General features: G+C 38.1%; 1 protein-coding gene across 1 annotated transcript in view; it reads right to left on the reverse strand.

Annotated features, from left to right (window-relative positions):
* STAB1 (stabilin 1) overlaps positions 1–17,611 on the reverse strand; it is a 139,278-nt gene that overhangs the window by 89,503 nt on the left and 32,164 nt on the right. The window contains exons 8-15 of the mRNA XM_058173998.1: positions 16,552–16,745; positions 15,917–16,050; positions 11,025–11,152; positions 9,419–9,507; positions 7,305–7,427; positions 5,005–5,151; positions 3,200–3,262; positions 1,779–1,892 (exon numbers count right to left, since the gene is read on the reverse strand). Of these exons, the coding sequence (XP_058029981.1) occupies positions 1,779–1,892; positions 3,200–3,262; positions 5,005–5,151; positions 7,305–7,427; positions 9,419–9,507; positions 11,025–11,152; positions 15,917–16,050; positions 16,552–16,745 (992 nt within the window). The remainder of the gene's footprint in view (positions 1–1,778; positions 1,893–3,199; positions 3,263–5,004; positions 5,152–7,304; positions 7,428–9,418; positions 9,508–11,024; positions 11,153–15,916; positions 16,051–16,551; positions 16,746–17,611) is intronic.

The raw sequence follows: 17,611 nt of genomic DNA on the forward strand, positions 1-17,611 counted from the left end.
CATAAATGTGAGGATGGTCATAAGTGCGAGGACCAGTCAGAAGTGACTTTTTTTAGCCCTCTGAGTAGTTTCTATGCCCATAGCCATGGCCACCCAGTCACATGAACAGCTAGACACGCCCACCCAGTCACATGACCACCAAGCCACACCCCAAAATAAGCCACACCCACAGAACCGGTTGTTAAAAAATTTGAATCCCACCACTGGTTAATACCCCAGATTTTTGAAGAGGAGTATATTCAAATAGTGAAATATTCCTACCCCAGATAGTTTGGTTGAATTTCTCTCTCTCTCTTTCTCTCTCTCTCTTTCTCTCTCTCTTTCTCTCTTTCTCTCTCCCTCCCTCCCTTTCTCTCCTCTCTCCCCCCTCTCTCTTCAATCAATTATCAACAGAGAAGGTAACCTACCTCCCCCCTCCAAACTCTTGTTTGTTTTAATTTTTGTAATTTTAATCCATTTGATATTTGTATCTGTTATTGTATGTTGTTTTATTTTGATATAAGCCTCTAAGTTCTGGAACGAACTTCCCCCAGGACTTCGTCAACTTCCGGACCTCCGAACCTTCCGTCGCGAGCTTAAAACACACTTATTTATTTGCGCAGGACTGGATTAGTTTTTAAATTAATATTGGTTTTAAATGGGTTTTTATTATTTATATTGCTTTTTAATTCGGCTTTGTAGAATAAGTTTTTTAAATGTGGTTTTAGTGTGTATTTATATGTCTTTTACTTGCCTGTGAACCGCCCTGAGTCCCTCGGGAGATAGGGCGGTATATAAATGTGATTAATAAAATAAAATAAAATAAAATAAGAGTTGCCTGAATTATGACATGGGTGGTAAATGAATTTGATAAATAAAATAAATAAATATGGTTTATATGGCTGTCCATCACAAGTTCCTGGCACTGGATGGCTAAAAGTGTTAAAAAATATAAACACACAAAAGAAGAGAAAAACAAAAACCACACAATAAAACAGCAGCTGCGGTAAAAACAGACCTATCAGCCCCAAAATAATATAACAAACGCACATGTTCAGCCCCCTTCGAGACCCTCAGCCCCAGTGACACAAACAAGTATCAACTACCAGTCACTAACTGAGCTGTTAAGTCTAACTCCCAAAATTTTAAATTGCTTAGGGCTGAGTCATTTGATGGACTACATATGAATCTATCCATGTATTAAGATTGGCACAAGAAGCCCTCTTAAAGATACCCATACTTTTCTTCAGCATATGGGAGATGCTACTTCCTGTGATACTCTCAAACTAGAGAAGTCTCCTTTGGAAGTTGCGATTAGCTATAGCAAAACTTTGGATTAAAATGGTCAATAGGCATAATAATTCTTCAATGTAGCAGTTCCCACATATCTATGTATGTGCATTTATGTTGTTCAGATATGTATACATATATACTATATGTATATAGAAGATTTAGTAACATTAAAATCTCTCTCTATATATAAAACTTCCATTTGATACTACCTATTAGAATATTTAAATTCTGTAATTAACAGCAACATTCTGCAGTAGAACAGATATAGGACAAAATAAAAACCCATATTTACAATAATGGCTTTTTGGACAAGCTATAAATTAGACATTTTATAGAATGTTGCCCTTAAGAAGGCATACTGAACCAATTCTTATGGTTGTCCTAATTTACCAATGTTTCCCATATTGGGAAGATAAAACAATTGGCTATATGAGCAATCTATGAGTGTGGTCAGAATGAAAACTCATCCTTTTAATCCTCAGACTAATTAGCAAAAAGAGTCTCACCTCTGTGAAGAGATAAATTAGCCTTCCATCTCTTAATTTATCCACTGCTTCATTACTTGGGACAAACACAGTAAAAGGTCCAGGGCCATCCAAAATTGATGGAAGACCACAATTCTGCAAAATATTAAGCACCATGGCCATGGGATAACTTTAGTGTAAAATAATTAATTAACAAAATCAACATTTCTTGGGGTGAATTATGCTAAGTAGCTAAATCATTTGAATCAATTATTCTTTTTTTATTATTCTTTTTATTTCTTTTTGTCACAACAGTATACACAAACAATTGTCATAGATAAAACAACATATCTTGAAGAAAATATATATATATAAGTAAAAAAATATGCATCAACTATATTAATTTGATATAATGAAGGGAACAATAGGACAGGAACGGTAGGCACTATTGTGCTCTTATGCACGCCCCTTATAGTCCTTTTAGGAATGGGGTGAGGTTAATAGTAGACAGTTTTTGGTTGAAAATTTTGGGATTTTGAGTAGAGACTATGGAGTCAGGTAATGAGTTCCAAGCATTACAATTCTGTTACAGAAGTCATATTTTCTGCAATCAAGTTTGAAGCGGTTGACATTTAGCTTGAATCTATTTTTTGCTCTTGTAATATTGCGATTGAAGCTGAAGTAGTCTTTTATAGGAAGGATATTGCAATAGATGATTTTATAGATAATAGATGATATTTTATAGATAATATAATATATTATATAATAATATAATATAATAATATTATATATTATAATATATAATATAGATTATAATATAGATTATAATATATTATAATATAATATATTATATAATAATATAATATAATAATATAATATAATATAATATAATATAGATAATATAATATATTTTATAGATAATATATAGATATTTTATAGATAATAGATGATATTCTCAGCATTCTTGACAAAGTTCCAGTTCAAAGTTCCAATCTACAGTCCTATTGAAATAGTCAAATGCTTTCTGTAGCTCACTAAGGATTACTGAACAAGATTTGGTGCAAAGAATTTTAGTTGAAAATGATCCAATGATAGATCAATTCAGATGTTTCTGAGTAAAGTTTTGCACATAGACAATGGATAGGAGGAACATTTGAAGGAAAGAAATCCTGATCCTGTTTCTTGTGTGAAGAAAGGATGATTTTTTTTACTGCCCCAAAGCAACATCATGGAAATAAATCAATTCTTCATGAGTTTTACTAATATTTTAATGATTTTTATCATCTATTATCGTTAATCCTCTATTTGAGCTCTTAAAAGGGAACCCTGGTTCTGTATTCTATCGTGGGTCATAAAAATATTAAATGTACAAAAAGCAAAACCTGCATTTTTTTCTGATAAAAAAAGAAGCTGCAGTATCACCTTTCATTTTATCCCTTCCTGAATATAGGAGAGATACTCACTTCTAATATAGTTTCAAACCGGCTGGCAAACTCCATAGAAGCAAGAATTTCTGCAATTGTTTTCTGCAAAAACAAACAGATTACAATGAAAAGTGGTGGCATACAGAGAAACTCATTTTGGTTTGAAACAGCGTAGTTATGAAATATATAGGTAAAGGTAAAGGTTCCCCTCGCACATACATGCTAGTCGTTGCCGACTCTAGGGGGCAGTGCTCATCTCCATTTCAAAGCCGAAGAGCCAGCATTGTCCAAAAACGTCTCCATGGTCATGTGGCCGGCATGACTCAACGGCAAAGGCACACGAAACGCTGTTACTTTCCCACTAAGGTGGTCCCTATTTTTTCTACTTGCATTTTTACATGCTTTCGAAACTGCTAGGTTGGCAGAAGCTGGGACAAGTAACGGGAGCTCACCTCATTACACAGCAGCACTAGGGATTCGAACTGCTGAGCTGCCGACCTTTCAATCAGCAAGCTCAATGGCCTAGCCCCTGAGCCACCGCATCCCATTATGAAATATATAAGCGCAAACAAATAATGACACATTTATCTCCTCTTTCTACTCTGTGCCATAACTAATGTATAGTAAACCTCCGAGTTGTACTCCCAATGTTTTCCCTCCCATTGAGTTCAGTAGAACTTGCTCCTTAGCAACTATGATGATAGCACAATCTAAATTACTAAATATACATGTCTATCTATCTATATATATCTATGAGCCAATGATTAGAGCGCAGTACTGCAGGCTACTTCTGCTGACTGCCAGCTGACTGCAATTTGGCAGTTCGAATCTCACCAGGCTCAAGGTTGATTCAGCCTTCCATCCTTCTGAGGTGGGTAAAATGAGGACCCAGATTGTTGGGGGCAATAGGCTGACTCTGTAAACCGCTTAGAGAGGGCTATATTTTCCATTGTGTCCAGCAAGGTTTTTATGGAGTTTCTTTCAATTATAAAGTTATTTAGGAAATTGTATGCTGCACAATAAAGCAGTAACTTCTAATGCCATATTTAGTGCCTTTTGGTCTCAAGAAGATGGCAGAGAACATAGTGTAATGGCTAACATTTTATGAGTGTAGCTATCACATTGTCTCAACATTCCAAATCTTCTCAGGTATTAGTATGGGAAAACTGGAGTAAATAATATTTTAAGTGATATATGCTTCCTGGTATACCCTACTATTATGCAGTAAGGGTTGTGTGGAAGTTTATAGTGTCAAATCATTCACAAGAGTCTAATGCTATTAAAAAGTGCTACTAGAAAGGCTTTAGATCATGAGTGTCCAAATTTTGGCTTGCCTAGGTCATGTTGAGTGTAGAGGATTTGGCGCAGTGGTTAGAGTGCAGTACTGCAGCCTATTTCAGCTGACTGCTAGCTGCAGTTGGCAGTCCAAATCTCACCAGGCTTAAGGTTGACTCAGCCTTCCATCCTTCCAAGGTGAGTAAAATGAGGACTCAGATTGTTGGGGGCAATAGGCTGATTCTAAACCACTTAGAGAGGGCTGTAAAAGCGCTATGAAACAGTATATAAGTCTAGGTGCTATTGCTATTGCTGATTGTTCTTGGGGTCACATATAACACATAGTTAATAAGCATCAATAAATTTCCTTTTTTTCAATATTTTTATTATATCTTGTGGTACTGCATTACTAACTATCCAGATCTCATGCAAGTTGGAAACATCTTTTTAGATTGATTCTAGGTTAGAAGTACAATTGTGGCCTATACTTAAAAGCTATTTTGTTTAAGGAATTATCCTCATACATTGCCTATGACTGTTTTCATAAGGAAAAAGAATATTCATCATACCTGAGCATTATCAGAGTTGTCCATGGCATCTATTTTCTTTATATTGTCAGTAACATGTATAATACCATTAGCCGCTGGCAGATTGGAGTCAATCACGTAATAGCTGTCTTTTAGAGAATATGGGTTTCTGAACCTCATTGGGGTCATCTGGAGAGCAATACAAGGTTTTCCTATGGTAAATATTTCTCTACGATTAAGTTTTATTATTGCTTTGACATTTTATTGCAATTGTTAATACTTGTAAATGCAATTATTGTTCTTGAATTGTAGAGTGCAGTTGGGGAAGGCATTCATCATTTGTACTGATGGTGGGTCAACATGGTGCATCTAATCTTGTGCTGTTTGAGCTCTCAGCAGTTTTGCATACTGTCACCCATGATATCCTTTTGGACTAGCTTCATTGGAGATGGGAGGCACTGTTTTACTCTGGTTCTCCTCCTTTCTCTGTGCCTGGTTTCAATCAGGAATAGAATAGAATAGAATAGAATAGAATAGAATAGAATAGAATAGAATAGAATAGAATAGAATAGAATAACAGAGTTGGAAGGGACCTTGGAGGTCTTCTAGTCCAACCCTGCTTAGTCAGGAAACCCTATACCATTTCAGACAAATGATTATTCAATCTCTTCTTAAAAATGTCCAGTGTTGGACCAGTTATAACTTCTGCAGGCAAGTTGTTCCACTGATTAATTTTCTAACTGTCAGGAAATTTCTCCTTAGTTCTAGATTGCTTCTCTCCTTGATTAGTTTCCATCCATTGCTTCAAAGCCTTCAGGTGTTTTGGAGAATACCGTGTTTCCCTGAAAATAAGACCCTGTCTCATCTTTTTTTGAACCACCAAATAAGCGCTTGGCCTTATTTTTGGGGAGGTCTTATTATTTTTGGGCACGTGGAGCAAGATGGGGCTCCTCTTGCCGTCTTACCTGATTTCTGCATTTAAATATTTTGGGGGAGAGCTTATTTTCAGGGGGAGACTTATTTTAGTGCATGCACTCAAAAGCCCGATTGGGCTTATTATCAGGGGATGTCTTATTTTCAGAGAAACAGGGTAGCTTGACTCCCTCTTCTTTGTGGCAACCCCTGAGATATTGGAACACTGTTATCATGTCCCCCCAGCCCTTCTTTTCATTGAACTAGATATACCGAGTTCCAGCAACCATTCTTTATATGTTTTAGCCTCCAGTCCTCTAATCATCTTTGTGGCTCTTCTCTGCACTCTTTCCAGAGTCTCAACATCTTTTTTACCTTGTGGCGACCAAAACTGGATGCAGTATTCCAAGTGTGGCCTTACCAAGGCAAACCTATGACAGGTAGGAAGAGATTGTACCCAGGGCCCCTCACTTGGGGTTGCTGCAGAGTTGAGTTCTCTCTACCCTTTTGTTTAACACTTACATGAGACTGCCGGGATTGTGATCAGAATCATCAATATGTGGATGATACCCAGTTGTACATTTTAGTCCCTGGCTAGCCAGACTATGTCCTAACCTAGTGCTTGGAGTCGGTACGAGTTGGAATGGGAAGAAACAGGCTTTTTTGGTTTACCCATCCTTCTCCCAAATCTGGAGGTATTCTATTGTTGACGCTTATGTGAGACTTCTGTACAATCTAGGGGGCCATTTTGGACTCTCAGCTCCTGTTCACAAAACAGATAGAAACACTGGGCTTTCCAGAGGCATGTCTTGTATATCAATGGACCAGGGGGCCCTTCATACAGTAATTCATGCCCTAATCACTACATTTTTGGGCTCCAGACGTTCTGGGATAGGCCCATCCAAGCCCCCTCAGACCCTAATCATAGAGAAGACAGAATGAACTCAGCAATGGAGTCAAGTTGCCCAGAGAGGCTAGTACAACAACAACAACAATCCAAACTGATCCCTAAAACCCAATATAATGAACAGAATCTCACATTTGGTGACCTAGGGAACAATGCTCTTGAAAACCACAAGAGATTTCCAGATGATGATCATTAGATCTCCATCTCTGCCTTGGGATTTTAGCTGATGCCATATCTGAAACCCACTTGGAATATCTCTTAAAGGGTTAACCGGTCCCTGAATGGGCTCCCAGGAATAACATGTTTGAATTAAATCAATGAAATATAATTGTGATACTGAGTATAATGATTGTAAAGGAAAATATTGGACACCTTTCCTTGAGCTATTTAAAACTGACCTAAAATTTCAGGAATGAATGAATGAATGAATGAATGAAGGCAGGCAGGCAGGAAGGAAAGGACAAACTTGTATTTTGAGCTATAGCTTCATTTTTAGAATCTCAGGTCTGTAAAAAATATTTACCGATTCATGAACTGTCACTTTATGTCCAGATAATGTCCAAAAACTCTTGGCGTTATGTGTTCTTTGTAGTAAGTGCAGCCCAGCTACTATATGCTTCCTGCAGAATTCCTGTGCATATGAGACCTTCATAGAGAGGATATATCAAAATCAAAAAGCATCACTCTGTATGCAGCATGTCTAGTATAAAAATTTTAATTTCACTCTACCCAAAAGTACTAATATGTAATATTCGATATCAGTTTTTATAAAGATATCAAGCACTATACCTAAAATTAGACCAAATAACTTATGATGACACATAATGGATTATTTCTCTATTTTTTTATTCTCCTTTAATTCATTATTTTATTTCTTTTTCAAAACTTTTTCAAAACTCTTAGATGATACATTACCTGACAACAGCACTTCAATTTTTTTTATGGTACTATCCTTCTTTTCTTTAGACAAGTTTTGAGGTCACTTTTTAAAATAATAAAATATAATCACCATGAAACTCTGGCATGTACAAAATACTATTGAGAGAATGATCCTATACATTTTGGAAAATGTTGTGATCCCTGGCAGGGCAGTGTCACAATACATTGTATGGCGATTCACCTTACAAATGAAGGGAAATATACGTGTGCCAGGAAAATGATGCAAGGTTGAATCTGGGTCAGTCACCAGGACTAGAGATTTTTTCTGAGCTTTCAGACTCATGCTGGAGACTCATCCTCAGGGAACTTCACTCTATTGGAATACATGCTATGGGCTATTCTATGAGTTATGTTTATGTGGTGCCTTCCTATTGGCTGATCGGTGTGTTGATGGCTGATGATTGGCTATTGTTTCCTTGTTCTGCCAAGCACTTCAGTACTAAGTAAAGGTAAAAGGTAAAGGTTCTCCTCACACATATGTGCTAGTGGTTCCCGACTCTAGGGGGCAGGTGCTCATCTCTGTTTCAAAGCCAAAGAGCCAGCACTGTCCGAAGACGTCTCCGTGATCATGTGGCCGGCATGACTAAACACCAGAGGCACATGGAACGCTGTTACCTTCCCACCAAAGGTGGTCCTTATTTTTCCAGTTGCATTTTTTACATGCTTTCAAACTGCTAGGTTGGCAGAAGCTGGGACAAGTAACGGGAACTCACTCCGTTACGCGGCACTAGGGATTCAAACAGCTGAACTGCTGACCTTTTGATCGACAAGCTCAGTGTCTTAGCCACTGAGCTACTGCGTCCCTCAGTACTAAGTAGTAAGTCCTAAACTGGTGGTAAATCATCGCTCCTGTTAACTGACCAGGGGCCCGTTTCCTAGGCTATAATCATTTCCCTGGCTATTTTTGTAATGGCATGGCCAATGATCTTAGTTGCTGTGAAATTAAATGTGTGTCCTTGTTCATTGCAATGTGAGGCTACTAATGAGTTTGGGATTCCTAGTCTGACTGCTTGCTTGTGTTCTTGCAATCTGATGGTTAGCTTCCTCCCCACTTGTCCTACAAAGTCACAGGGGCAATCCATGCAGAGGATCTGGTAGATTATATTGAAAGTATCTCCCACTTTCCAGTGATCTTTAGAATGCATAATTTGTCCTCATATGGTAGCTTCTGAACAGTGTGTGATGCCCACTTGCAGATCTTGGAAGCTGCGTTATACTGCTTCCGAAATGTTTTTGAGGTATGGCAGAGTGTGCCATATAGGGTTAGGGTTAGGGTTCATTACCTTCTTTCTTTTCTCTCCTTTGCATTTTGTGCAGGCATCTTATAATAAATGCTTGTGTGTACCCATTATACTTGAATTGTTGAACTGTAGCTTGCTGGGTGCTACAGTAGGTTCTCACTCTGCCAGATAGTGATCTGACGCAGCTCTTTTTGTGTGACAGTGGATCGTTATTGTTAAAACTAAGAATATGTGGAGTGTTGGTGGCCTTACGATAAACCATGGTTTCTAGACTTCACCTTCTTTGCTAGTCCTGCAAATAATTATCCCTCTACCGCTCCCTTCCCCTTCATTGTAATTCGCTCTGAAAAACAAATGCAGTGAGTAAAAATACCAAATGATAATCTTGTTCATTGATTGTCTTACTTCAGACACAAATACTAGGAGTAATAAATTAATAAGCAAGAAGAGTACTTACACTGAAGTTAAATCGAGGAAAAATTCGTCCAGAAGGCACAAAAACTGTGAAAGGCCCATAGTTCTCCAGGGCTAATGAACAACCCATAGCTGTTAAAAGATTCCATACCACATATTCATTAAAAAGAAACCCTGAATATCATAAATAATTGTACATATGACTCAAAGCGTTTTCCTTAACAGAATATATACATGAGCCATGGTGGCATAATGCTTAGAATGCAGTATTGCAGCCTACATAGCTGACTGCTAACTGCCAGCAGTTTGGCAGTTCAGCTCTCACTGGCTCAAGGTTGACTCAGCTTTCCATCCTTCCGAGGTGGGTAAAATGAGGACCCAGATTGTTGGGGGCAATAGGCTGATTTGGTAAAACGCTTAGAGAAGGCTGGAAAGCACTGTGAAGAGGTATATAAGTCTTCTGCTCTATATCTTAGATGTGCAGATTGAAGGTTTCATGAAGACATCTTCATTATATTTAACAACAACAACAACAACAACAACAACAACAACAACAACGAGTTGGAAGCGACCTTGGAGGTCTTCTAGTCCAACCCCCTGCCCAGGCAGGAAACCCTACACCATCTCAGTCAAATGGTTATCCAACATTTTCTTAAAAATTTCCAGTGTTGGAGCATTCACAACTTCTGCAGGCAAGTTGTTCCACTCATTAATTGTTCTGACTGTCAGGAAATTTCTCCTTCGTTCTAAGTTGCTTCTCTCCTTGATTACTTTCCACCCATTGCTTCTTGTTCTACCCTCAGGTGCTTTGGAGAATAGTTTGACTCCTTCTTCTTTATGGCAACCCCTGAGATATTGGAACACTGCTATCATGTCTCCCCTAGTCCTTCTTTTCATTAAACTAGACATACCCAGTTCCTGCAACTGTTCTTCATATGTTTTAGCCTCCAGTCCCCTAATCATCTTTGTTGCTCTTCTCTGCACTCTTTCTAGAGTCTCAACATCCTTTTTACATCGTGGCGACCAAAACTGAATGCAATATTCCAAGTGTGACCTTACCAAGGCATTATAAAGTGGTATTAACACTTCACATGATCTTGATTCTATCCCTCTGTTTATACAGCCTAGAACTGTGTTGGCTTTTTTGGCAACTGCTGCACACTGCTGGCTCATATCTAAATGGTTGTCCATTAACACTCCAAGATCCCTCTCACAGTTACTACTATTGAGCAAGGTACCACATATATGGTACCTGTGCATTTTATTTTTTTTTGCCTAAAAGTAGTACCTTACTTTTTTCGCTGTTGAATTTCATTTTGTTAGATAGCGCCCAATGTTCAGCTCTTTCAAGATCCTTCTGTAACTTGTGCCTATCTTCTGGAGTGTTGGCTATTCCTGCCAGCTTGGTGTGATTTGCAAATTTGATGAGTTTCTGTTTCTAGCCCCTACTTGGGCAACCCTGAATTGGACTGAGAGGTTGAGGAAGACATTTAATTCTTCCTCAACACCCTACAGCATTTCTCCAATCAACACTGTCCACCCAGCTGCTACTTGCCAGACCAGGAAACCTGAAACAATTAGAATATTTTCATGATTTTCTACCCGATTGCAGTTATGTATAGTTAAATTCATTCAGAAAAGAAAGTTACCGAACAATGTCAGTGAATCATTCAATGAATTGAAGAATCTTCCTCTTCTATTTTGCTTAAATATTTCAGTCAGGATAGTTTTGTAACAGAAACCTCCAACTTCAATTTCTCCCTTTTGGCAGATGCATCTGAACAAAAGAGAGTAATATAAGATGAGGTTTGGGCAACTGTTCCATTATTAAATGTTTTGCAACAAATTCACATTAATTAACTATTCAGCAGTTGCAGTTTTTAAAAATATATTTTTAAACATTTTATACATTTTTCTTATATAAACATACGTGCTTTGTGAACAATGTGTTATTTGAGTTTATCTGCTTATATGTAATATTTTTTCAATTTCTAATTTCTACCTCTATTTTCTAGTCATAGATAAAACAAATCCCATATAAAAATATTCTGTATCTGTATCCTTTATTTTTAATGTCAACCTATCCCTTTCTGTGCAATCTGGTATTTCTTTTATTATACTTACCTCTGTGGATATTTCCTCATTTTTCCAATGCTGTGCAAATACAATTCTTACTACTATCAGGATATGCAATATTAACTATATATAGTCCGTTTATCATATTTTTCTGATATTGTGCCTAGCAAAAATATTTCTGGTTTATAATCTAGGTGCTGTTTTAACATTTTTTCTATCCATGCAAGTATTTTCATCCAATTTTTTTTCGCTTTTGCTCATGTCCACTACATATGATAATATGTGCCTGATGTCTGATTGCATTTCCAACATTTGGTGGACATATTTTAGAACTTCTTTGCCAGCCTTGTAGGTGGCTAGCAGCTGCAGTTTTACTCCTTTAGTAAGGGGGAACACCAGAAAATATAGACTTATTCAAATATTTATATCCCGGTATCCAGATCTGTCACTTCAATTAATATGGGGTGATTGAAGCAGCTATGTCGTTCCAAAGAGGAAGCCTACAGAAAAGGTGATAAAATGCTGTACAATCAGGCCAGAAATGTATTGACAAGGGAGATCAGAGCTGCAAAAAGAAGCTACTCTGAAAAGCTAAAGAATCAGTTTTCAGCAAATGAACCAGCAAACATGTGGAAAACTCTTAAAAATATCACCGACTATGGCAAACTTCCTTCCCAGGCTGAAGGTAATCAGCAACTGGCAGATGACCTGAATGAATTTTACTGCAGGTTTGAAAGGAAACTACAGCCACCTATCTCAACTCCCATCTCAGACACACCAACAACAGACAAGGCTCCTACAACTGACCCCATCACATTGGGTTCACAACCCCTTGGGATCACAGAAAAGGAAGTGTAAGACCTATTTCACAGACAAAAGCCAGGGAAAGCTCCAGGCCCAGACAAGATAACTCCTTCTTGCTTAAAAGTCTGTGCTGACCAATTGGCCCCCATCTTCACCCATATTTTCAATAAATCACTAGAGATGTGTTATGTTCCTTCTTGCTTCAAATACTCTATTATCATCCCAGTGCCGAAGAAGCCCACCAGGAACTGAATGACTACTGACCAGTTGCTCTAACATCTGTAGTCATGAAAACCTTTGAAAGGCTAGTGTTGGCCCACTTGAAAACCACCATGGATCCGCTGTTAGACCCCTTGCAATTTGCATACCGAGCAAATAGATCAACAGATGATGCTGTTAATATGGCTCTGCACTACATCGTACAACATCTTGAATCTCCAAAGACTTATGTAAGGATCCTCTTTGTAGACTTTAGTTCAGCATTCAATACCATCATTCCAGACACTCTTCTAACTAAGTTAAACCAGCTATAGGTATCTGAACACACTTGTAAGTGGATCATAAGCTTCCTAACAAACAGAAAGCAGCAGATGAAGATAAGCAGAATTACATCAGATACCTGTACAATTAGCACAGGGCCCCCCCAAGGCTGTCTGCTCTCCCCACTTCTCTTCTCTCTGTATACCAATGACTGCATCTCTAATGATCCATCTGTTAAACTACTGATGTTCGCAGATGACACAACAATGATCGGTCTCATTCGAGACAATTATGAATCCGCATACACACGGGAGTTTGAACAACTAGCCTCATGGTGCAACCGGAACAATCTGGAACTGAACACACTCAAAACCGTAGAAATGGTGGTAGACTTTAGGAGAAACCCTTCCATACTTCCACCTCTCACAATACTAGACAACACAGTATCAACAGTAGAGACTGTTTCAAATTTCTAGGTTCTACCATATCGCAAGATCTAAAATGGACAGCTAACATCAAAAACATCATCAAAAAAGCACAACAAAGAATGTTCTTTCTGCGCCAACTCAGAAAGCTCATACTGCCCAAGGAGCTGCTGATCCAGTTCTACAGAGGAATTATTGAGTCTGTCATTTGCACCTCTATAACTGTCTGGTTTGGTTCTGCAACCCAATAAGAAAGACACAGACTTCAGAGGATAATTAGAACTGCAGAAAAAACAATTGCTACCAACCTGCCTTCCATTGAGGACCTGTATACTGCACAAGGCAAAAAGTGGGCTGTGAAAATATTTACAGACCCCTCACAACCTGGACATAAACTGTTTCAACGCCTACCCTCAAAACGACACTACAGAGCACTGCACACCAGAACAACAAGATACAAGAACAGTTTCTTCCCGAATGCCATCACTCTGCTAAACAAATAATTCCCTCAACACTGTCAAACTATTACTAAATCTGCACTACTATTAATCTTCTCATCGTTTTCATCACCCATCTCTTTCCACTTATGACTGTATGACTGTAACTTTGTTGCTTGTATCCTTACGCTTTATATTGCTATTGTTTCCTGACTGCATATTTGTACCCTATGACTATCATTAAGTGTTGTACCTTATGATTCTTGATGAACGTATCTTTTCTTTTATGTACTCCGAGAGCATATGCACCAAGACAAATTCTTTGTGTGTCCAATCACACTTGGCCAATAAAAAATTCTATTCTATTCTATTCTATTCTATTCTATTCTATTCTATTCTATTCTATTCTATTCTATTCCATTCTATTAAAAAGAAATAGAATGAAGCAAAATTCTCAGTTGCAAATGACATCAATAATATCAAGATCATTCTGGGCATGTATAGGTATTCCTCAAGTTACAACCATTCATTTAGTGACAGTTCAAGGTTAAACAGCACTGAAAAAATTGTCTTACAATTATTTTTCATACTTATGACTATTACTGCAGCATTCCCATGGTCATGTGATCAAAATTCAGATGTTTGGCGACTGGTTCCTATTTCTGATGGCTACAGGGTCCCAGGGTTATGTGATTATCTTCTTCAACCTTCTGAGAAGCCCAGTCAATGGGAAATCCTGACTGACCTAACAATGTGTTACTCACCAAACAACTGCTGTGATTCATTTAATAACTGTGGCAAGAAAGGTTTTAAAATGGGGAAAATCTCATTTAACAACTGCTTTGCTTAGCAATAATACTTTTGGCCAAAGAGGTTGTAGAAAAAATGCTTTTAAAAGTAAAAAAAAAAAAAAGTTGGCCACGCCTACCCAGTCACATTACCCCACCACCACCAAGCCACACCCACAGAACCAGTAGTAACAAATTTTACATTTCACCACTGGGAAGGCTGCCCTAGTTCATATCTGAATTTGTCAAAGTGAACCAGTCTTTCTTTTCTTTTTGACACCCACATTTGTAACACTGAACATTTGAAAAAGTCTATTTTATGTCAAATGTAATTTTTGTAAAACCTGGAAGAGCAGAGTGGAGCTTAACTGGTATCTAAAAACTCAGGTTAGAAGGAGGGTGATACAATGGCCAAGATGGCCGACTATCACCAGATTTGCATACAATTCCAAGGAAAGCATATGATTTTTAAAACATTTCCAAGACAATGATTATTGGATGCTAGTAAGACCCACAACTAGAGAAGGACATAATTGAGCTAGGAATTTAAAAGAAAAGTACCATTCTTCTCTTGCAGCCTAGTGGATCTTGATGAAGCTAGAACAAAGTAGTCACTCTTGTGCAGGTGAACAATTTTGCTCTGCATGATGATGATAGAAAGGCCAAAATAGAAAAACACCTCCGCAAGAAGAAACATTACTAGCTGCCTTGCAAGTATTGGCCTCTAATATTCGAAATTAAGACTTGTTTTCTTTCGTATTTTCATTGATGGAGCATAAGCAGATTTCCAATAAGAAGATACCATACTCCTGCTTCTTTCAATAAATAATATATAAATTTTAGGGATGTTGATGTATTTGTAGCTATTGTCATATTGTATCGAGTATATAATTTGAGTAACTTTATAATGGGGATTCCCAAGTCTAAAATACAATATTCAGGAAAGAGGTTTTCGGAATGATGAATATATGGCTGGGTCCACAAATATCTGTGTTCAAAAAATGCCCCCTGCTATTTTGGGATATTATTCTACCTACCTACCTGTTTGGTCTGAGCATTTTAGGAGACAAATGGGATAAAATACTCAACAGGGCCTCTGGTGGCTCAGCAGACTAAGTCTGTCTGTTATTAACACAGCTGCTTGCAATTACTGCAAGTTCAAGCCCCACCAGGCCCAAGGTTGACTCAGCCTTCCATCCTTTATAAGGTAGGTAAAATGAGGACCCAGATTGTTGGGGGCAATAAAAGTTGACTTTGTATATAATATACAAATGGATGAAGACTATTGCTTAACACTGTGTAAGCCGCCCTGAGTCTTCGGAGAAGGGCGGGATATAAATTCAAATTTCAAATTTCTTTATATCTCTCTATCTCTCTCTCCTCTCTGTCTGTCTATCTGTCTGTCTGTCTGTCTCTCCTAAGATACATAGCAAACATGTAAACCAGACTTCTGAATTTAGTATTATAGCAAATGATAGAAATTCAGAATAGCTTCTATACTGAATTCATGCTGGGCTTCTGAAGTACTTACTTGGGAATCCCATCAGGGGTCATTTCACACCTTTGTACACTAGTGTCACAAGAAAATGCTGGGCATTCACTGATGGGTGTGCAATCATTCATCCCTTGTCTTCTTTTCATTCCCGGTTTACATTGGCAATATGTCTATGGAAATAGAAAGAAGACTAGTCACTATGCCTTAGGCTGCTTGCAAGGCTTTAAAGCAGAGGTCTTCAAACTTGGCAGCTTTAAGACTTGTGGACAGCATAGCTGGCTGGAGAATTCTGGGAGCTGAAGTCCACAAGTCTTAAAGCTGCAAAGTTTGAAGACTTCTGCTTTAAAAGTAATAACCAACACTTCAAATAATAACATTAAAATCACTACAAACCAAAATGAAGATGGGATCTAGACCCAATATGCAAACTTAAACAAAAATATCATGAAATAATATGAAATGTTTTTACCAAATATTAAATGAATGAACAAGCAGCAGGTATCATGGTTCTGATATACAGAACATCATTAAACAAAGGGACCCAGAGTGCATCACTTCTGTGGGCGTGAGCCTTCTAGACAGAAACCATAGGAGTTAGGAGAGCCCTCAAATAACCGTCCGCTTTCATACATGGCTGCTACAATCAAACTACACTGCAAGGCACCATTTACCTGTCCCGCATACTGGACAACACAGGTAGTATTTATAGGGCAGCCTCCATTATTGCTTAAACAGGGTTGTCTGGCTTGGCATACTCTCCCATTTCCTTGGTATCCCTCAGCACAAATACACTGATATTTGGTTTCCTCAACAGTCTTGCAAACAGCATGTGGGGAACATGGAGAGGAGTTACAGGGATCCTGGGCTGAAAAGAAAGTAAATAAAAATATTCAGAGCTATAATAATGCAAAATCAACTTTCAATGGCAATTTCTGTATCTGAAGAATCAAGACCTTACCAACTAGCTTAATTATATCTTAAGCTGTAAGTAATTCCCCAACCCTGACTACATGATTCTCCAGAACACCCAAAGACTAGAGTGTTCAAACATGGAAGCAAAGCCTGTAATATCCAATTAATTTTCTCCATCGTGTAGGATTTACTTTACTTTTTTTTAAATACTGGGAGCTTGGATTAGGTCTGCAGTAAACCACTGATCTGAATCAGACCCAAGTTCAAAGACAACACAGCCTTTATATGGCTGTAATAAATAAAGCCAAATGTATTTATTAAGAATTGGACTTTGCTTTAGCAAAGTCCAATTCTTTATTTGCTTACACCTAATGGACAGAATCTTGCCAAACTAAATATATAACCTTCTAACCTAACAGCTATATCTTGGCAGATTCTAGGATGTAGCTACCCTGAACCTCTTCCTCCGTCTCCATCTCCCTCCAACTCAGGACTTCAGTCTCTTAATTTGGACTTCTCTCTGATGGAAAGCTTCGTGCCTTCCTCCCTGGGAAAGCTCTGTGCTGCCCAAACTCTCTTCCAAATGCACATTCCACTGCATGTTTTTCTTCAGAACAAGTGGGAATATTTAGCCCATTCTGGCTGATCTCAAAAAGGTCAACCTAGCTTAGACCTGGTTGGTCACGGATTTATTTATCTGCAATCTAAGATGCTCCAATTAAATCTGACTCTGAGTAGCATCTAATGCCCCATCTTTGTGTGGGACTCCACCCCCCACATCCCCAGAATAAAATGTTCTACGAATATTAAAAGAGGCAG

The sequence above is a fragment of the Ahaetulla prasina genome, chromosome 2 (assembly GCF_028640845.1).
Source record: "Ahaetulla prasina isolate Xishuangbanna chromosome 2, ASM2864084v1, whole genome shotgun sequence".
In the NCBI taxonomy this organism is placed as follows: Eukaryota; Metazoa; Chordata; class Lepidosauria; order Squamata; family Colubridae; genus Ahaetulla; species Ahaetulla prasina.